This window comes from Adiantum capillus-veneris, chromosome 30 (assembly GCF_014529385.1).
Source record: "Adiantum capillus-veneris isolate H3 chromosome 30, ASM1452938v2, whole genome shotgun sequence".
Classification (NCBI taxonomy): Eukaryota; Viridiplantae; Streptophyta; class Polypodiopsida; order Polypodiales; family Pteridaceae; genus Adiantum; species Adiantum capillus-veneris.
The window spans coordinates 105,868,546-105,891,082 of record NC_140960.1 but is presented as its reverse complement, the minus strand read 5'-3'; the positions used below and the strand labels follow the sequence as shown (position 1 = coordinate 105,891,082).

The window sequence follows — 22,537 nt, the reverse complement described above, 5'->3', positions numbered from 1 at the left end:
TCATTCGAATATTTTTACAAGGTGGGATGAGGTCATAAAAAAAGAAAAAAAAAAGTTCCCATAAGTTGCTTATCATACCTACATCCTCCCAAAAGGACTATGTGAGCTGGGTCTACCTTATCTAAACTTTTTGATGTTTTGGCTCACTTGCTAGAGTTCTGCAACCCTCTGTTCATCTCGACTTCCTGCGACCTCTCTTATCACTTTCAATACTTTTGGTCACTTTTTATTCTCTCACTTCTCCATTGATCTAACGAGTACGACCAGCCGCCGAAGGCAGCCTCTCTCTCTCTCTCTTTCGCTCCCCCTCTTTATCCCATGCACGTGAGCTTCTCTCACTTTTGGCATTTAGCCTTCACTAAAGTGTACTCTCTCTGCCATTATAGAATACATATAGATTGAGCATCTTCCACACCCGAGGCAGTCCCGGCACGAAATGGGGGGGGCTTACTAGTGGCACTCAACTTCATTAGCATAAAGTCATTTGTGTTCACGACTGGCATTAACAAGACGTATACCATTGGGCTAAGGAACCTCGATCCAAATGTCTAGAGTAAAGCATTCACATAAAGCTTATTGTTTTGGACTTGCTATGGACATTGAGGGCAGACAAAGGACGAAGATCACATGCTTTGAGTTCACAATTTGACTAGAATGCTTGGGATGCAAGTGTGGCTTCTTCATTGTCTAGATGGCAATTCCCTAGATACATGGATTCTAATGACCACAGAAATCTTCAGCACCTACTAATGGCAGTAGTACTGGATTAGCATAAAACTTTCTTTGTCATGGAGACCAGACTTCAGAATCCATTTAAACTTTACGCAAAGCTGTATTGTCAGCTACAAAAATAGGGGGCCTTCATTGTTTGTTCCCCCAGAAAACAAGTTCCAAACAGCATTTGAGAGCTCAGAGACTTGTCCAGCATGACTAGGAAGTATTCTCCACCTGCTTACTGTAGCGATCCAGCAACTCTTGCTTCTCTTTCTCTAGCCCTTTCTCAAACTCTAAAGCTTCCTCATACTGCTTTCTCATAAATTCTATCTTTCTATTGTGTTGCCGCTTCAATAGCTCTCGCTTGTTGTACTCGTAGTCTTCAGATTCTCGCAAACTCAATTCAACGATCTCCGTTTGGCGGGCAATGGCTTCTTCAACTCTGTAGGCATGGAAAGATTTTCAATGATGGGAATAATGCAAAATGCTGCATATAACTAAACATATACAAAATCTTCCGTTTACTTGGCCTGCTTGGGCTGTTCTTCTTCACCAAGTTTCTTCTCAAGTTGTTGGCAGCGTTCTATGTGCTCTTGCTGGAACTCTTCCTGCTTCTCCTGAATCTCTCTCTCTCGTTTTGTAATGTTCTTTCGCATCTGAACGATCCTATCTTTGTATGATTTTTCAAGATCGTCCATCTGTACAAGATGAATAAAATCACAAAACATCACACTTTTCTTCATTACAAGAGAAAAAGGGCTATTCCAGCTTTAAATTTCTACATGCTGCCAACCACCGATGGAATAACAGTCCAAAAACCAACAATTCTCATCAGATGGACGTCAATAAAAGAGATGAGATGTGTACTTCTCGTTGATTCTCTTCGTGTTGTTCTGTGGCTCTTTGTCGTATCACAGAAATTTCTTCCTCCCTCAGCTCCAGCTTTCTGGTGAACATGCTCATAGATTTTTCAAGGATTTTGCTGTGTTCCTTCTGCTTCTGTACCTTAAATTTATAATAATTAAGTTGCTGATTGTCCTTATCCATCTGTGTCAAGGGCTCAGCAACAGCTTCATTGTATTTTTTGAGCTCCCATTTCAGCTTAGCTTTACCTGGTAAAATGTCAGGAAAACAGGTGTCAAAACCCTGCGATGGAGCCATGACATTTGAAGCCTCCCATTCAAGAGAGAGCTCACCTGAGCTATGTTTATTGAAGATATCCATGTCCTCTGCAGTTGCCATATATCCATACAAGATCCTGTCACCACCTGGATGGAATATAATCTTGCTTGGTCTATCCCACTGCTCCCTGCCTTTGCCATCTTCTTTGAAGGCTCTTGCCAGGCGTTCAGCATGATAATATCCTGTCGGTGATTCAGCAAAGATGACCAGGCTCATTCCTCTATGCCCTTGAGGACCATATGAGTGCCTTGCCTTTGATGGGCTGTACTCCTTGAACATATCTAGAAGCTCCTTGTTTCCCATGCCAATCCACTGCAGCACAAACATTCATTAGGCTGACAAAGTATATTTACTAAACAGACGTTAAGAATGGTGTATAAATTCACACTACAAAGCACAGATTTCACCCTGCAATATATTTTCTGTCCCTCTTATCACACCACCCTAGTTACCCCCTTTTCTCTTGTTTGATATGGAGGAAGCCAAAAAAAAGGAACAGTTATTGAAACATCTATTGATTAATACACATTGGCACCTCCAAAATAAATTTTCTTCAGAAAAAAACACACGCATGGGCACGCGTCAGCTACATATTTTCAGAACTCATAAAACTAGGAGTTCAAAAACCCAAACGATCTTTCCTCAACAATCTCAAAAGACCATCACAGCCTTCTGAAACAAGTACATACCTTGTCTTGCTCATCATGATCAAGTTGGGTATTTTGAATTACCACCATAGGAGGCCACACGATCATCACGTCTTTTGTGGCATCAATATTCCGCAAACCCTTCCACTTGCCAAACTTAGTTTCTGCCAAAGAACCAGTTCCGGCTCTCCGTACTTCAAGGTCGTCTTCCAGTACATTGGCAAATTCTCTATGAAGACCAATCCTTTTTGTTCTGTGAGTTTTTGCATGAGCTAAAAGAGGTTGCAAGCCTCTATACCACTCTATCGCTCCAACACCCCCATAGCAGGCAGGGCAGTGCCACTGACGATCATGCTCCATAATTTGTTCATTGGACAAATCATCAAGTGTGTCAAAAAAGGACTGAAACCATTTATTTCGCTTTCTCGTCGCAAGACTTTTTACACTTGCATCAGAATCACATGGGTCGCTCCTAATCCAGTCACTATCATCATCAAAGTCAGCGTCTGATAATGCGCTATCAGAATCAGCTCTTAGTGGCACCTCCACCAGCTCTGGGCCAGGATAAGAAACTCTCGTATTCATTCTTGAGCCTGGTTGACTTGATGTGTTGAAACTTGCAGGTTTCGGAAACTCTACCTTTGACCTTTCAGAAGGTAAAAGCTGTGCCAAAATATTCTCATTTGTCTCCTGACCCTTCTTTCCTTCTTTGACAGCAGTAACTGCAGGATTTCTACCCCAAGCTCCCTGAGTCTGGGCTTGAGTTTGAGTTCCATTTGTAAAAGGTTTTGTCTTCGTTCTTTCCACTTGAAAAACCTGAAAACATAAGCACCCCATCTTAAGAGAATTGTGCCTTGGATGGTGTCAAGTTCATCATCACTACTTTCCAATCAGCAATAAATCATTTACCTTAAATAAAGCAAACAGAATGAAGAGACAAACACACCTAACAGTATTGGTGCAGTTTAGGATACCAGTTAATGGAAAAGAGACTCCTTGCACCAAATGGAAAGACAAACACTGACATATCAATGATACTGCTTGATTCCATTACTATCGACCTTGGCATTGTTCGAGAGGGAGATGTGCCGCGTGAGAGGTGGTGGGCACTGATTTGCCGATAATCTATGCCATCTGAGTGTACCTTCAACTGTCACTTTTAACAGTATACATGAGAGACTCATGATCACAAAGATGAGTGAGAGAGAGAGAGAGAGAGAGAGAGAGAATGAAATGAAATGAAATGTTATATTAACGTCTTCAAAAGGCCAAAATGACCTATGAGACCATAGCGTTACAATGGGGTGAATCTGATACAGTAACAAAATGAAATGACAAAATGATAAAATGATAAAATAAAAGTACTATGGGATCCTAAACTGGTAGGTGTGAACTAAGCAGCTAGCTGGGATAGCTAAATCACAAGTCACGAGAAATCCAGCATCGGTCACTGGCGGATCTCATCAAGCTCCTCCATGGACAGTAGTCTGACCGGGCGTCGTGCATGTCGGGCCAAAGTGATCCGAATCCTCTGATGTAGCCTCCGTCGATGCTGTGTAGTCCTCCGCAGTCGTGGACATCTAGATTTCCCCAGCTCGATCGCTCGATCGATCAGTGTGCCTCTAGTGTGAGGCGACAAGATCTGCTGTGGTAGTAGCTCCTCTCGGTGTCCAATGTCTGCTCTAAAGAAGTCTGTGATGTGTCTCTGAGACTGGCTAGCCTCTCCTCTCATCAGGCTCTCTCTATGTCTATGCAGCTCGAGCAGAAACAAAATGTTGAGCACAGAGAGAGAGAGAGAGAGAGAGAGAGAGAGAGAGAGAGAGAGAGAGAGAGAGAGAAGACTATTAACATCACTAGAGGCCGAAGTCAACCTATGGGACAAATCGGACACACCTTTGGCTACAATCCAATTCAGGTATGAGAAAAGGAAAAAAAAAAGGGCATGTACATGTGCACCCTACCCTCAATACTCTCACTAAGCAACCACAGGATATGCAACTACTCTAAGTGCCTAGACATGCGCAGCCTGCGCACAGGCTCACAAAGGTGCCAGAACACTTCCTAAGCTGATCTGAACCCTGGACCTGAAGTAGCTTGTCCACATGCACATAGGGTTAGATGTGCACGTGACACTCACGACTCATGAGAGGTAAAAACTCCTTATGTGTGAATTTTTTACAAATAAATTACACCCTTTTTCTATTCAATCTGTAAAAAAATTTCCCTGGGTTGCTGCCTATTGCCCAACCTTATGGTAACCTCCAACTCTGATACAACTTTCTAGGCTCTTCACCCTTATCAGTTTTTAAGTTACTTCAAATTGATAACACTTCATCGACAAAGATCTCAGATTTTACGTTTCACGGGGGTGTTGAGAATCAGCCCTCAAACTCCGCCCGTAACACTTGGTATCAAAGCGAAACTCGTACCATGCAACAGCTGGGACTTATCAACATTGTACGCAAGTACTACCAAGAAATGCCACCAGATGTGCGAGCTAGCGATGCAAACGCACTAGGTCACCGGAAACGTGACCGGGGTTGCAAAGTGACACACCCAGTGGCAGAAGCTCAGCCATGGCTCATTCATACATGGAATGCAAGCGAAACAGTGACCATGAGGGCTAACCAAGTTGGCAGGCGACGTCAACTCTCTTCATCAAAGGTGAGGGCTCTAGGTGAGGAATCCCTCCATGCAAAGCAAGCTGCATTCAAGCAAGCAGCCAGTCACCGGAAAGCCGTGGGGGCACAATGTCAAGTGTCCTTGTCACAAATTGCTGACGTGTCAAGCCCTGAAGAATGGAGCCAACTTGCAGATGCCGGCCGAGGGGCCTAAACCCTAAGAAGAACAAGCAACAGAAGAAGAAGTCCTACCAACTTATGGGACCCCATTCGATGGGGCCCCAAGTGACATAAAGAATTAAAATAAAGTAGGGATGACGTGGCAGTTTCCGAAAATCACACTGACAGTGTTGACAGGCAAGCCCGGATTTCCGCATTTTGCGCTGGCAATTGTACGGAATTCCGTGATTTATGTTGGCAGCTTTTTGGCATTGCTTTTGGACCAGAAGCTATTGAGTTTGAAGGCTTTTCATGTAAACTGCTTTCATAGGCCAAGGGCCTCTAAATATATGCTAAGGGCTCATTCTCTGGTATGCTTCCTGGAGAACATGCAGAGACTGAAGTACCGGCTTGTACTGTGTTGATGCAATATAAAGAAATACCGAAAGGGGCGCCAAGGTTTGGGGTTAATACTCTCTGGGGTGGAACTCCGCCACTCCAAGTCGCGTGTCGTCTCTCTCTCTCTCTCTCTCTCTCTCTCTCTCTCTCTCTCTCTCTCTCTCTCTCTCTCTCTCTCTCTCTCTCTCTCTCTCTCTCAGTTCAATTGTTATTGAGAAGTGCTAGAAGTCTGTTCAGTCTGCTCTTTTCTATTGGCACGTGGTGCCCATCTTGTGACAGTCCTTCTCATCAATCACCTTCATTTGAGGTCAGCAGTTGGATTGGCCTCATCATCAATATGCAATCATCAGCACATAGGTCCGAGTCCGTGGGAAATCAACACATCAGTCTGAGCCATGGCTAGAGGGCGTGCGGGGAATACTCCAGGACTAGACAGAGACCGCTTCGCAGGAAGTGAGGACAAGTACAAGGATGCTACCACAAATGTATCGACCAACAAGCACGCAACGAAGCCACGAGATTTAAAGCGCCTGGAATGAGACAAGGAAATTCATTCTCCCAAGTGTCTTTGGACCGGAATGGGACGGTTCAAAGGCACAGTGACTTGATGTAAGACAACACACACAAGACCAATCACCAACCAGATGATCAAGGCCTACTCCAGTGCAGCACAGGGCAAAGGAGCAAAGCAAAGACCTCTTTACCGTCAGGGGACAACGAGATGCCCCCATGCATGTACTCAAGAGGGCCTTGCGAGGTAGGTGCTAGAGAGCCTCCTGAAAAGTAGCAGCTTCAAGCGAGGTAGGTGCCAAAGGGCCCTTCTCCCAACTTCATCAACTATGCAATCAACAAGGCCGGCTAGGGCAGAGACACACGTCATCAACGTGAGGTCAAGACTACCTCTCGAGGAGAATTCAATCGGCAAGTGAAGGTAGGTACTCTGGATCTTTTGGAGTTTTTGCATTCGCTCGGCGCTTAAGCCGAAGGATCCACTTCGAAAAGTACTTACTTTCCATGGAGTGGTGAAGATTGGCAAATATATTTGGTGGAAATGGCGGGCACCTGCTTCATAACAAAGTGAACCGTCGTCACCATCTAGGAAGAAGTGGACGAAGACACCCAAATCAGCTTATGAAGTAGGAACTAACGAACCTAGTTCTCACACTTTGAAGACGAGTGTTGCATCGTCAAAGCAGCTTAAGTAACAACCTGGAACAGACAACTTCCCTTGGCATAGATCAACATAGCAAGTGGTCTAGCCCCCCTTTGTAAATTCCCCTCGCTAGAGTGCCAAGTTATGAGACGTTGGGTAGTCACCCCTTTTTTTGCGATTGCCAGTGAGACTATGCACGGAGAACAACGCCATGGTCAATTATCGGGAGAAGAAAGCGACATTGACAAATGAAAAGGGCCGAAAAATTGTACTTGATGTGAAATTGAAGTGCGAGTCTGTCTCTATTGTATCGGCTTCGGCCGTTTCGAAATTAATGAAATCCAGTCTGTTTGTTTACTTGATCTATTTGAAAGAGTTAAATGATGAACACACGACAAATATGTCTAAACTTGATAAAGAACGCCAAGATTTTATCCACACTCATGTCGATTGCTTTTCTGAGGGCATGCCAAGAGAGTTGCCACCAGCTCATCCTGAGGATCATACTATTGATCTGATACCTGATGGCAGACCACCGAACCGGCCACCTTAGCGTGTGAGCCGAATGAAGCTTTTCGATCGGACGATGATATTCTTGATAGACTACAAGAATACTCTTGTTTCAGCAAGATCGATTTGAAAAGCGGATATCATCATATCCGAATCGCGCCGGGAGATGTCTACAAGACAGCTTTTCGAACGACCTCGGTTTATATGAATTTTTGGTGATGACTTTTGGCCTTACCAATGCTCCAACGACTTTTAACCGAATGATGGACAAGATTTTCAAAGAGTACAGATCTTTTGTTGGCACTTTCTTTGATGACATTGTTGTCTTCTCCAAGCATACAAATCTTTCAGGTATTGTGAGATCACAAGTTGGTGATCAATGCCAAGAAGAGTGAATTTATCTTACCGGAGATACACTTTCTGGTACGCATCATCTCAGCAGCAGAAGTACAGATGGACCCAACCAAGATTGAGACTATACGTGATTGGCCCGATTTGAAGAATATCCATGAAGTTATAAGCTTCTTGGACATATGTTCTTACTACCGGTGGATCATTAGAAAATTTGCAAAAGGTTGCTTCCCCTTTGCATATCTTGACACAGAAAGGAGTCCCTTTCTCGTGGGGACCCATAGATGTGATTGCCTTTCAAACTTTGAAAGAGAAATTGACTACGCGACCAGTTTTGACTTTACCAGATTTGCAAATGTCACGATTGTGATTATATTGCAGTATTACATCTACTCCTAGTTGCAGATACGCGAAGTGCCATGCCAAGGAGGACCCCCGCACTTGGATGGTCACACCCCTTCGCCCAAAAGACGTGTCTCTTCGCCAAAAGCCACACTCCTTCAACGACTGGTCACACCCCTTCGCTCTACGGGTGCGACTCTTCGCCCAATGGTTGCAACTCTTCGCCGAAAGGATGTGTCTTTACTTCTAAAGTCATGTCTCTTCACCAGGAGACGTGTCTTTTTATTTGTGTCTCTTCGTCTCCTATATAAGGAGCCTATTGTACTCAGTTTTCAAGCAATCATCAATGAATCAACACACAGTCTTCTGAGTCTTGTTTCGGAGTGTAAGGTGCAGCGGAATGAATGTTTGAACTTTGCTCAAGATGAGTGCTCTGAACTATGCTCAAGGTTCCTTTTGTTCTTATGGAAGGGAGAGCCTTCCGTTCTTAATGAGAGAGTGCAATGGACACAAACAAAGTGAATGGACACTGTGCGTGAAAGTGTATGAGACTGAGAGATAGAGAGAGAAGAATACAACACCAGAATGTTGTCAAACCCCTCCTCCGAAGACCCCACTCTCTATGGCGAGAGCGGTCTACTATTGATTGCACAAATCTCTACAATGCTATGGACTTGCCGACGATGAGGACGACGACGGGGGCTGAAATCTGAAACTGCTAATGACTGATATTTGCAAATCTTTATCTGCTGAATTCTGACTCTATGTCGGTGACGATGTCGATGACGACGTTGCGACGACGACGCGCTAAAAACGCAGATGCTGAAATCTCTAAACGCTGAGGGCTGAAATCTGCAAATCTTGTGTCTGCTGAATTCTGGCTCTATGTCGGCGACGATGTCGATGACGACGATGACGCGCTGAAAACGCAGATGCTGAAATCTGCGTTTTCCGGGTTGAAACTATAAACCTTGCGGAAACTGACCGTGCGGCAAGGAACTGCTGCGAGAAGGTGAGATCTGCGAGGTTCATAACTTGATCTGCGGTGTATAAGGGCTGAAAACTGAAAACGCTGAGGTTTCTTGAGCGGTAAATCTGCAAAACGTTGGGGCTGATCTGCAAATCAAAAACGCTAGGGCTGAAAATGGCTTTACTGTCGCCGGATGGCCTGCAATTGCAAAACGCTAAGTCTCTTGTTGAGGCTTCTATCGCCAGGGATCTACAAAAGCAAAAACGCTAGATGATCTGGTCCAAAAACGCTAGGTGGTTGCTGTGGAGCAAAAACGCTAGGGCTTGGGGTTCTGCTGAGAAGTTGTCTGTTGAGCGAGTGCTCCTGCTGCCTCTTCTGCCAGAAAGTGCTACCTTTGGTTTGCTTATATACAAACTTAGCAAAATTGCCCTACCTACTTTCCAACAAGAGTCACTTAAAAAGAATAAGTGAAAAATGCCAAAAATAGATAAAATAGACTAAATACACTGGAAATTCCCTTGAAGGATTCTGAAGGATTCTGATGGGAATGCTTATGATCATGCTAAGTGTCTGGGCACGCACGGTCTGCGAACATACTCACAAAAGTGCAAAATCACTTCTAAATCTAGGTAAAATAGGCTAAATGCACTGGAAAATTCCCCTGAAGGATTCTGATGGATTCTGATGGGAATGTTTATGATCATGCTGTGTGCAACCAGAGGATATGCACCTACACTAAGTGTCTGGGCATGCACGGCCTGCGAACAGACTCACAAAAGAGCCAAATCACTTCTAAATCTAAACCGATTGGACTGACTGAACCCTTGTGGTGTTGTAGCTTGTCCACGGACACATAGGGTTGGATGTGTCACGTGACATCCCCTCCTTTTCAAAGTGAGGTACTGGTACCGAACTGAATGGCGTCGAGGGACATCGCCAATAGCATCCGGAATCCTGGAAGGGACTCTTCGCTGGCCCACTCTGATGTGTGGGTCGCGCGGTACTTGAACTTCATAAAGGCCTGCAAAGTCTTCTTCTTTGGACCGCGTCGAAAGCGACACAAAAACTTATGAGGCTCCTTCGATGCTTCAACTTCGTCGAGAGTCATGCTTCTTTCTTCTTCAAGAATCTGCATGGCTGAAAATTCCTGAAACCATTTCCAACACAAAACCATGAACATACCTATTCCATGTAAAGTGATTGGAAAAAATCATGTCATCCTAATAGACTGTGCATGCAATGTAGATGAACAAAGACACGGAGTGCCAAACCGTTCACCACACACACGCAAACAATGAGATCGAATCTTTCTCTTCTGATCTAAAACAATCAACTGTGGCAATTCACAACGGAAATGCCCATGCTTGGTGCTCATTCTCTTTCTTGTGCTCTTTCTACAACTGTGTCGTGCCAAGGAAGAGACATGAAATGTGACTTTCTTGAATGCATACTTTTCAGCTTTTCATGAATAATCCGCATACATCCGTGCTCATTCATGAGTGAAACGTGCTCAACGTACAATATGTCATGCCGAGTAAAAGGGATCACATAAAGACACTAACTAAAATACAGGAAACGATCACGAATGAAACACTCGAACAATGCGTGCTGACTAATCATGCGAACACATAGTACTTCCTGTAAGGGTTCTTTGGACCTAGGCTCGAGAGCCAGGACCGATGCTTCATGAGGGGGTTCTTGGGACCTAGGCTCGAGAGCCAAGATCGGTTCTTCGTGATTGATCGAATCTGCAATGAGGCTAGCTTCACTAGAGAAAGTATCAACTAACACATCATCCTTGTGAACAATCACATCATCTTCATGCAAATCATCATGCTTGTGAGAAATCACATCTTGATGATGCAAATCATCATGCTAGTAAGAAATCACATCTTGATCATGCAAATCATCATGCTTGTGAGAAATCACTTCTTGATCATGCAAATCATCATGCTTGTCACTGTCATCCAAATTATCATGCTCATCATTATCATTCAAATCATCATGCAATTCATTGTCATTCAAATCATCATGCTTCTCATAATCATGCAAATCCTGTGTGTCATGCTTGGGGGAAGAAGAGACTGAGAGAGTCTCCGTCTCCTGAATCTCTGCAAAGTGCGCCTGCACTTGAGGAAAGAATCGCAAGAACTCTTTCATGTGTTGGTCGCTCTTCTCTTGTCTTGCTTTGTTCTCGCGGTCATATTCTGCTTGTCTTTCGTTGTTCTCGCGATCAAATTGTGCTTCTCTTTCTTTGTTCTCGCAATCCAATTTGGCTTGACTTTCTTTTTCTTCCCAGTCGTAGTTATGCTCTATGGCTGCCATTTCTTCTTCGTAGGCCTTTCTGTCTGCTTCTCTTTCTGCTTTTCGTGCTTCGCGGTCTAACTTCATGTCCATCACCATCTTGTCGAAAGCCTCCATAGGAGTTAGTGCAATCCTTGAAGTAGATGGGAAAGGGGGAGGATCGGAAAAACCTCCTAGTGGGAAAAAGTCTTCTTCACCTCTCTCATGCTCATCACCTCCAAGCAAAGTATCCATTCCGCTTCGAGTGATGACTATCCACTGAAGTCGTGGGTTCTTGTGGGTTCTTGTGGTCTTGGGTTCTTAAGTTCACGAGGAACTTGGGTTCTTGGGGGTCTTGGTTCTTGGAGTTCTTGAATTCTTGAGGTTCTTGCAGGTCTTGAGGGTCTTCTTTCGCTTGCAATCCGTGTTCAAGAAGAATCTTCTCTTTACCCGAGTTCTGCTCTTTTCCGCGGGCGCACCCCTTGGCGGCCTTGCGCTCACACCAAGGTTGCTTTTTCCCACCTCACATCGATTGGCCGGCCGCTAAGTGCACGGTCCGCTCTCAATGAGTGAAAAGACGCACAAGGGGAGGCTGGCCAAGCCCTTCTTTCTTGGGTTTCCTGTCGCTCTTCAAAAACACGAATCGACACGCCCAAGAGATCTTGGGCTACGTGCGACCACAACAAGCCAAAAACATTCTGTGGTTCTTGTGGTTCTTTCCTTGAGTGATACAAAACACTGCCAAAGCTCTGATACCAATGTAAGATGCAGCGGAATGAATGTTTGAACTTTGCTCAAGATGAGTGCTCCGAATTGTGCTCAAGGTTCCTTTTGTTCTTATGGAAGGGAGAGCCTTCCGTTCTTAATGAGAGAGTGCAATGGACACAAACAAAGTGAATGGACACTGTGTGTGAAAGTGTATGAGACTGAGAGATAGAGGAAGAAGAATACGACACCAGAATGTTGTCAAAACCCTCCTCCGAAGGCCCCACTCTCTATGGCGAGAGCGGTCTACTATTGATTGCACAAATCTCTACAATGCTATGGACTTGCCGACGATGTCGACGACAATGAGGATGACGACGAGACGGGCTGAAATCTGAAACTGCTAATGGCTGATATTTGCAAATCTTTATCTGCTGAATTCTGACTCTATGTCGGTGACGATGTCGATGACGACGACGCGCTGAAAATGCAGATGCTGAAATCTGAAAATGCTAAGGGCTGAAATTTGCAAATCTTGTGTCTGCTGAATTCTGACTCTATGTCGGTGACGATGTCGATGACGATGATGGGACGACGACGCGCTGAAAACGCAAATGCTGAAATCTGCGTTTTCCATGTTAAAACTATAAATCTGCGGAAACTGACCGTGCGGCGAGGAACTGCTGCAGGAAGGTGAGGTCTGCGAGGTTCGGGACTTGATCTGCGGTGTATAAGGGCTGAAAACTGAAAACGCTGAGGTTTCTTGATGTTCCATCGCGGTAAATCTGCAAAAAGCTGGGACTGATCTGCAAATCAAAAACGCTAGGGCTGAAAATGGCTCTGCTGTCGCCGGATGGCCTGCAACTGCAAAATGCTAGGTCTCTTGTTGAGGCTTCTATCGTCAGGGATCTGCAAAAGCGAAAACGCTGGCTGATCTGGTCCAAAAACGCTAGGTGGTTGCTGTGGAGCAAAAACGCTAGGGCTTGGGGTTCTGCTGAGAAGTTGCCTGTTGAGCGAGTGCTCCTGCTTCCTCTTCTGCCAAAAAGTGCTAGCTTTGGTTTGCTTATATACAAACTTAGCAAAATTGCCCTACCTACTTTCCAACAAAAGTCACTTAAAAATAATAAGTGAAAAATGTCAAAAATAGGTAAAATAGGCTAAATGCACTGGAAAATTCCCCTGAAAGATTCTGATGGATTCTAATGGGAATGCTTATGATCATGTTGTGTGCAACCAGAGGATATGCATCTACACTAAGTGTCTGGGCATGCACGGTCTGCGAACAGACTCACAAAAGTGCCAAATCACTTCTAAATCTAAACTGACTGGACTGACTGAACCCTTGTCGTGCTGTAGCTTGTCCACGGACACATAGGGTTGGATGTGTCAGGTGACACGCAGTTTAGTTCAAGTTTCTTAAGTCTTAATCACAAGTTTAAGTACTTAATTAAGGATTAGTACCTAGAATCCTTACAATGGTATCGGAGCAAATTTTTTCCAAAGACCCGAAGGTTGCGAGTCCTCTCGCCCTCGGAGCTACCCTCTCCCCCCTTTCCCGAAGTTGCATGGAAGCCGAGGAAAGATGATACACACACGATTACTACAAGCATGAGGTGACTTGTATTTAATTTGCTTAATACTTTACTTATAAAAGAACGAGATGTAACAGACTTGGACACTCCAAGTCAAGAATCAATCACAACAGCACCTAATAACCACTTCAAAACAGTTCACAGTTCACAATAGATTTGCACTAGCCCGGCGGAGTTCCGTGCCTAGAGATATTGGCCCCAAAGACTGGCGCCCCTTTCGGTATTTCTTTATGTATTAGTCAGTTCAAAGTACAAGAGATCGGTTAGGGTTTTGACTCTCAGACTCTGCGTCCAGATGCTCTCGAGAGTGTGAGCCCTCGGCGCTTATTTAGATTACAAGGGATGCCAAAAGCACAGCCCAAAAGCTTCAGATCAAAAGCCTAAAATAAAAGCAAAGCTCTTTTTCTCTCTCAAACTCACTTGAGTTTAAAAATAAAGCAATCCAATTCTCTCTCTCACACACACACTTTGCGTAGAGACAAATAAAGCAAAAGCTACAAAATTCAGCCAGCACAATTTTCGAGCCCTGCCGTACGATGCCACGTGAGCATGCCAATGCATTTCACGGATTTTCAGCCTACTGCTAGGGTTAGGGTTTAGGACAGTTTTTAGGGTTAGGGTTTTTGGCAGATTTTAGGGTTTGAAGGTTTTAGGGTCAGGGTTTGCAGAATTATGGTTTTCAGCAACTCCGCTCCAAGGCAGACACGTCATCACTTTGTGACATACCCCCCTATCGAAAGCATTGTAATCGCCCTCGATTACGCCTGCAAAACAAACAAAGGCCATATACCGTCTTAGCAGACACTGACTGTTAGTACCTACGTACTAGGAACACACATCTAGCACATGTACCAAATCGACAATCACATCACACGACATCACAGGACATCACTAGACATCACAGGACTTCACATGACATTCAACATTCATTCGGATCTTAGACCATGATTTATTGGCAATGTAGCTAGCAATCGCATCTAGATCCAATAGGGACCCCGTTGATGTCTGATTGAGTAACCCCTATTGCAACCATGTCTATTCGAGATCAATTAGACCAAAATGCTGCAGTCATTTGGTCTAACAGTTCCTGCACTTAAAAGAAGTCAAGAACAAATCAGTATCATAATCAGGAATTCTATTTCATAAAGTCACCCAGTAGAATGCTGTCAGCTTTCAGTATCCCTGAAGCTCAAAAAGACATCAGTGACTCTAGTATCAAAATCAAGGCATCTGTTGACAAAGGAGCGGAGTAACTCTCCTCTTGTGCATCCCACTGCACCAGATCTCCGGCCAAGCTGAATTCTGGGTTCCATTTGGAGTAGACTATGCTAAACCAAAAGCCTCGAGGTAAAGTTTTACACTCTGAGGAGTATCTGCCAGGTCCTCCACCTCCATCCACTTCGCATCCAATGCACGATAGTTCTTGAACTTAACCAAGAACCGCCTTCGGACTTTACCTTTATTCTTCGTATCCTTATGTGCCAAAATCTGTCCAAGAACAAGGATCTCGTTTTCTTTCACTTCGGGTTGCTAATCAGGCACATCACCTTTAAAAGGTTTCAAGAGACTCACATGAAATGCATTGTGAATCCTCCAAGTATCAGGCAGTTTCAGTCGGAAGGAGACATCATTTATCTTTTCAGTGATCTGGAAAGGTCCGTAGTATCGCATACTAAGCTTTGGAAAAAGCCTCTCCGCATACTAAGCTTTGGAAAAAGCCTCTCCGTAGTATCGCATACTAAGCTTTGGACACAAACCTTAGGCCGAATTCAGATGAGGCGGTGTGCTAGGCAAGTGTTGATCTTTCATTGGGCACTCCATAGCTCTTAACCTGTGGTGACAGGCTCTCAATGAAGCATCCCCCCAGCATAAATTGAGCGCCCTCTCTTCTGCCCTTGACCTGTAATGCATCTGTGAACAAATAGATGCAAAAAGGAGAAGATTTCCATGGCTGCCAAAACCTGCGTATCGCTGAAAACGCAGCAAAACAGCCCTGTAAACACACATCTGATGCCTTCCAATGCTAAAAATGAACTCCTTGGACCTAAGCAAAGTCATGGGAAGCTCAAAAATGGAGAGAAATGGCTGGAAATCAAAGTTAACAACCTCCAAAACTGCTCCCAAAAGTCAGTTACGGGTTCTGTTCTCCCAGACTTGGTAAATTGACCAAAAAGTGCCACTTGGCACTCATACATGCAATTTCCCCGCATTGGGCTTCCTGCTTAAAAATCTCTCAATGGTGCATCAGTTGACTTTGCAACAAAGTAATAAAATGTTCCCTTGGTCATACCGAAGGTAATGACACGAACACATTTCACGGCCCAAAATAGCAGTTGCCTAATTTTTAGGAGATGCTTCCGTCGGGCTCCCGCTGGTCTTCTGACCATCTATCCTCATTGGGACCGCATCCAAAAGTGCAATATGGCCCAACTATCGGATACTTTCTGTTGGTGATCCCACCTTGACTTTATGCCTTTATTGAGTTCACTTCCTAGTATCCACCAACTTGCTAAGTGCGACGGGGGAACCTACATGATCTTGCTCTGAGCCTAGACATCCTCTTACTTTACGAATTCCAGTGCCGACCAACTTTTCGTCTGCGGGTGAAAATACCGTTCACATTGGCCATACAATGTCCGACCATTTGCAACTTCAAAAAGAGGGTCTCAAAAATTAAACAAAAATCATTGGAAAGAAACCAACAACTAACATTAGCAATTGCCACGTCCTCGTGACAGCAAAACACAATGGAAATGCCGATGCTTTATGCTCAATCTTTCTTGTGCTCTTTCTAACATTGTGTCATGCCAAGGAAGAGACATGGAATGTGAATTCCTTGAATGCAAAACATTTCATCTTTCCATGAATCATCCGCATACATCCGTGCTCATTCATAAGTGAATCGTGTTCAACGTACAATATGCCATGCCTATGAAAAGGAATCACATAAGGACGGTGATTAAAATAAAGGAAAGCATCACGAATGAAACACTCGAACAATGCGTGCTGACTAATCATTCGAACACATAATACTTCATCTGACTGTTCCTTGGACCTTGACTCGAGAGCCAAGATCAGGTCTTCGTGATTGATTGATTTTGCAATGAGGTTAGCTTCACTCGAAAAAGTATCAATTAAACCATCATCTTTGTGAATAATCACATCTTTTCCCTGTAAATCATCATGGGTAATCACATCCTGATCATGCAAATCATCATGCTTATCATTACTATGCAAATCATGTGTGTCATACTTTGGAAAAATCGAGACTGAGAGAGTCTCCGTTTCCGGATTCTTTGCAATCTTCGCATGCACATTAGAAATGAGAGATGAAGAATGAACTTGCTCTCTACGAATGACAAGGGGAGAGTCACTTTTGGCATTGAAAGTATTTTCCGCCCAATCAATGAGAGGGTTATGCTCACGAAACCATCGAATGCCCAAAAGCATATCACATTCTGAAAGAGGAGAGACTACAAATTTCCTGCGGAAGGACACTTGTTGAACAGCGAAGAAAACATCAAGACACTCTTGTGTGATGAGAGACTCCATACCGGGAGAGAAGCCTGACACCTCGAAAGGAGATGTCTTGCGAACCTCCAAGCGGGCTCTTTCGACAAGAGAGTTACTAATCAAATCATGCATACTACCTGGGTCAAACAATATGACAAAACGCTGACCATTCACATGACCATAAAAGTTAATGAGAGACTCATCAATGGGAGGATCATGAGAGACTTGGGTCACATTCGTGTTCTCATTTATTGCATTGACACGGGAAGTGGGTTCTTTAGATTCATTAGATTCAAGCTTAGGACATGTTCTTTGTATGTGACCCTTGATGTGACAATGAAAACAACGACCTTCCTTAGAATAAATGCTTTGTTCTTCCGACGCAATGTATCCTCCTAAAATTCCTTGTTCTACCTTTTCATCTGGAGTGAGCTTAGGTTTAGCAATTGTGTTAGCTTTACCCTTAGGTTCATTTGGAGAGTTCTTTTTTGAGAGACTATTGGAAGACTGGTTAGAAGAGTTACCATTCTTACCGTTCTTACCATTCTGAGGGTTCTGAGAAGTCTGGGAGGTACTTTGAGACGACTTGTTCTCCTTAGGCTTTCCCTTGGTGTGCTTCATCTCTTGGGAGAGAGCAATAACTACCGCCTTGTTGAGATCTGCGGGGTCGAAGACTTCTACATCAAACTTAATATATTCGTCCAACCCAAAAAGGAAAGCCTCTTTGCGCTCATTATCCGATTTGCGTAATTGGGTGCCGAGCTGCAAAACACAGCTAGAAAAAGACATGACTGGCATACCATTCTGCTTGAGATTGCGCCAATCCTCTTTCAATCGCGCTAGGTACTGTGGTGGCATAAACCGTGCCTTGAGCTTGTCTTGGAAATCATCCCAATTGAAGGAAAGGGGCGTGTCTTCGTCGGCTTCCTCTAGGTGCGCGGCCAATTGTGCCTCTTGCCATGCGTGGTACCAATTAATGGCATCACCGGCAAGGTACATAGCTGCCGTCAAAACCTTGCTATTGCCTGTTGTCACGTGACACATCTAACCCTATGTGCACGTGGACAAGCTACTTCATGACATGGGTTCAGTTCAGTTAGATTAGGAAGTGATCTGGCACTTTTGTGAGTCTGTTCGCAGACCGTGCATGTCCAGACACTTAGATTAGATGCATATCCTCTGGTTGCACACAGCATGATCATCAGATTTCCATCAAAGCCCATTAGGAGCATTTATATAGTTCATAGACCTATTTTCCCTATTTTTGACATATTTCACTTATTATTTTTGAGTGACTTTTGTTGGGAACTAGGTAGAAAGCAAGTACATAAAGAAACCTAGTGCTAGCACTTTATGGCAGAAGAGGCAGCAGGAACTTCGGTTCAACAAGCACCTTCTCAGCAGGACCCCCAGCATGCCTATCGTTTTTGCATCACAGCAAGGACCTAGCGTTTTTCATCCACAGACCAGCCTTGGCATTTTTGCATGGCAGGTCAACCTCGGCGACAACAAGACACAACAGATCAGCCCTAGCATTAGCAGATTCCACAGCGACAGCAGATCAGCCCTAGCGTTAGCAAATTTCCTCAACAAGAACAGTTTTCAGCCCTAGCGTTTTTGGAGCAGCATAACAGCCAGCGTTTTGCAATTCCATCACGACAGAATCAGCAGTAGCACCACCGTTTTCAGTTTTCAGCAATACACCGCAGTAGAACCCCCAAACCTCGCAGATCTCACCTTCCCACAGCAAATCCTCGCCGCACGGTCAAAACCAATGTAGTTTGAATATTCAGCCCGGAAGACGCAGATTTCAACATCTGTGTTTTCAGTGCATCGTCATTGCATCGTCATCATTGCCGTCGCCACCGACATAGAGTCAGAATTCAACAGATAAAGATTTGCAAATTTCAGCCCTTAGCGTTTCCAAAATTCAGCCCGTCTCGTCGTCGTCCTTATCGTCGGCAAGTCTAAGCATTGTAGAGATTTGTGCAATCAATAGTAGACCGCTCTCGCCATAGAGAGTGGGGCCTTCGGAGGAGGGTTTGACAACATTCTGGTGTCGTATTCTTCTCTCTCTATCTCTCAGTCTCAGCACCTTCATTCACAGTGTTTATCCACTTTGTTTGTGATCACTTTTACTCTCCCATTAAAGGAATGGAAGGCTCTCCCTTCCGTAAGTAAAAAGGAACCTTGAGCACAGTTCGGAGCACTCATCTTGAGCAAAGTTCAACATTCACTTCCGTTGCACCTTACACCTGTCTTCTTAGTTGTCACAAAATAAGCATTAAATTGATGCAACCAAGAAGCATCCATCTTACCATCATACTTGTTGTATATGACCTTCTCTGTGACAGGGTTGTTGGAGTCCGAATCTCGGCTTTGCGCCACCTGATGAACTACCAACATCTTTGGCTGGCTCGGACTTCGAGGTGAGAACCTGTCGGATCAACTCTTGCATGCGTAGCTCTCTCTGCACCTCACGCTCTGCCTCCAAGGCCGCTCGTCTTTCTTCGGCCGCCAAGCGCGCTTGCTCACGCTCACGCTCAATAGCTGTTTGTCTTGCTTCGGCCGCCAAGCACGCTTGGTCGCGCTCACGCTCCAAAGCTGCCTTTCTTTCTGCTTTTCTTTCTTTTCGTTCCTCGGCCGCCAAGCGCGCTTCGCGATCCAAGGTTTCTTGTCTGTTTTGGTGTTCACGCTCCACGACTTCCTGTCGTTCTGCTTTTCTTTCTAGTTGTGCCATCGCAACGCGATTCGCTTCTTGTTGTTGTGCCATCATGTCCATCATCAACTTGACCAAAGCCTCCATAGGAGTTGGTGCAATCCGTGGCGTAGATAGGGAAGCGGGAGGGTCAGAAAAACCTCGAGGTGGGGAAAATTCTTCTTCGCACTGCCATGCTCATCACCTCCATGCGAAGTATCCATTCCACTTCGGGTAATGACCATACGCTGAAGTCTTGGGTTCTTAAGTTCACGAGGAACTTGGGTTCTTGTGGGTCTTGGGTTCTTGGGTTCTTGAGGTTCTTGAGTTCTCAAGGTTCTTGAGGTTCTTCTTTAGCTTGCAATCTGTGTTAGAGAAGGATCTTCTCTTCACCTGAGCTCTTCTCTTTCCCGCGGGCGCACCCCTTGGCGGCCTTGCGCTCACACCAAGGTTGCTTTTTCCCACCTCACGTCGATTGGCCGGCCGCTAAGTGCACGGTCCGCTCTCAATGAGTGAAAAGAGAAACAAGGGGAGGCTAGACAAGCCTTTCTTTCTTGGGTTTCCTGTCACTCTTCAAAAACACAATTAGGAATCGACACGTTCAAGAGAACTTGGGTTACATGCGACCGCAACAAGCAAAAAAAATTATGTGGTTCTTGTGATTCTTTCCTTGAGTGATACACAAAACTACCAATGTAAGATGCAGCGAAGTGAATGTTGAACTTTGCTCAAGATGAGTGCTCCGACCTGTGCTCAAGGTTCCTTTTTAGTTACGGAAGGAAGAGCCTTCCATTCCTTTAATGAGAGAGTGCAAGTGATCACAAACAAAGTGGATAAACACTGTGAATGAAGGTGCTAAGACTCAGAGATGGAGAGAGAAGAATACAACACCAGAATGTTGTCAAAACCCTCCTCCGAAGGCCCCACTCTCTATGCCGAGAGCAGTCTACTATTGATTGCACAAATCTCTACAATGCTTGGACTTGCCGACGATGTCGACGACGATGAGGACGACGACGAGACAGGCTGAAATCTGAAAATGCTAAGGGCTGAAATCTGCAAATCTTTATCTGCCGAATTCTGACTCTATGTCTGTGACGATGTTGATGGCGACGATACAACGACGACGTGCTGAAAACGCAGATGCTGAAATCTGCGTTTTCCGGGCTGAAACTGCAAACTACGCTGGATCTGACTATGCGGTGAGGATCTGCTGCTGCAGGAAGGTAAGATCTGCAAGGTTTGGGACTTGTTTTGCTGTGTCTGAATGCTGAAAACTGAAAACGTTGGTGCCTGTGGGGGTTCCGTCGCGGTGGATCTCCAAAATGCTGAGATGCCAGGCTGATGCAAAAACGCTAGGGCTGATGTAACAGACTTGGACACCCAAGTCAAAAATCAATCGCGACAGCACCAAATAACCACTTCAAAACAATTCACAGATCACAATAGATTTGCACTGGCCCGGCGGAGTTCCGTGCCTAAAGATATTGGCCCCAAAGACTGGCGCCCCTTTCGGTATTTCTTTTTATATTAATCAGTTCAAAGTACAAGAGAGTGGCTAGGGTTTCACTCTCAGACTCTACGTCCAGATGCTCTGAGAAGCGAGGCCCTCACCACTAATTTAAAGGTTACAAGGGATGCCCAAAAGCAAAGCCCCAAAAGCTTTTAAAAATAAAAAGCATCATTTCTCTCTCTCTCTCTCTTAGAGAATCTCTTTTTTTTTTTTTAAGCAAGTTCTCTCTCTTTCTCATGGCGTAGAGAAAAAGCAAGATTCGCGTCGCTCGTCATTAAAAAAATAATAATAATAATTTTATTTTATTTTTCCAATCTCCGCGATTTTCGAAAATTAGGGTTTCTGGCAGAGATTAGGGTTTCTGATGTCCGCCACGTCATCACTTTGTGACATACCCCCCTCTTGAAAGCATTGTAATCGACCGCGATTACACCTGCAAAACCGACAAAGGCCATAAACCGTCTTAGCAAACACTGACTGTTAGTACCTACGTACTAGGAACACACATCTAGCACATGTACAAAATCGACAGTCACATCACAGGACATCACCAGACATCACAGGACATCACATGACATTCAACATTCATTCGGATCTTAGACCATGATTTATCAGCAATGTAGCTAGCAATCACATCTAGGTCCAATCGGGACCTCATCGATGTCCGATTGACTAACCCCTATTGCAACCATGTCTATTCGAGATCAATCAGACCAAAATGCTACAGTCATTTCGTCTGTCAGTTCCTGCACTCACAAGAAGTCAAGAACAAATCAGTATCATTATCAGGAATTCCATTTCATAAAGTCATCCAGCAGAATACCGTCAGCTCTCAGTATCCCTGAAGCTCAAAGAGACATCAGTGACTTTAGTATCAAAATCAAGGCATCTGTTGACAAAGGAGCGGAGTAACTCCCCTCTTGTGCATCCCACTGCACCAGATCTTCGGCCAAGCTGAGTTTCTGGGTTCCGTTTGGAGTAGACTATGCTAAACCAAAACATCGAGGTAAAGTTTCACAATCCGAGGAGTATCTGCTAGGTCCTCCTCCTCCATCCACTTCGCAGCAGGAAAGTTCTTGAACTAAACCAAGAACCGCCTTCGGACTTTACCTTTCTTCGTATCGTTATGTGCCAAAATCTGTTCAGGAACAAGGATCTCCTCGTTTTCTTCCACTTCGAGTTGCT

The 22,537-nt window shown here is 44.6% G+C and overlaps 1 protein-coding gene across 1 annotated transcript in view; it reads right to left on the bottom strand.

Annotated features, from left to right (window-relative positions):
• Positions 1-658: 658 nt before the first annotated feature.
• Positions 659-22,537, bottom strand: part of LOC147418577 (uncharacterized) — a 32,890-nt gene continuing 11,011 nt past the window's right edge. Inside the window, exons 2-6 of the mRNA XM_086506613.1 lie at positions 2,586-3,359; positions 1,911-2,208; positions 1,582-1,826; positions 1,240-1,412; positions 659-1,156 (exon numbers count right to left, since the gene is read on the bottom strand). Of these exons, the coding sequence (XP_086362739.1) occupies positions 931-1,156; positions 1,240-1,412; positions 1,582-1,826; positions 1,911-2,208; positions 2,586-3,359 (1,716 nt within the window). The 3' untranslated portion in view covers positions 659-930. The remainder of the gene's footprint in view (positions 1,157-1,239; positions 1,413-1,581; positions 1,827-1,910; positions 2,209-2,585; positions 3,360-22,537) is intronic.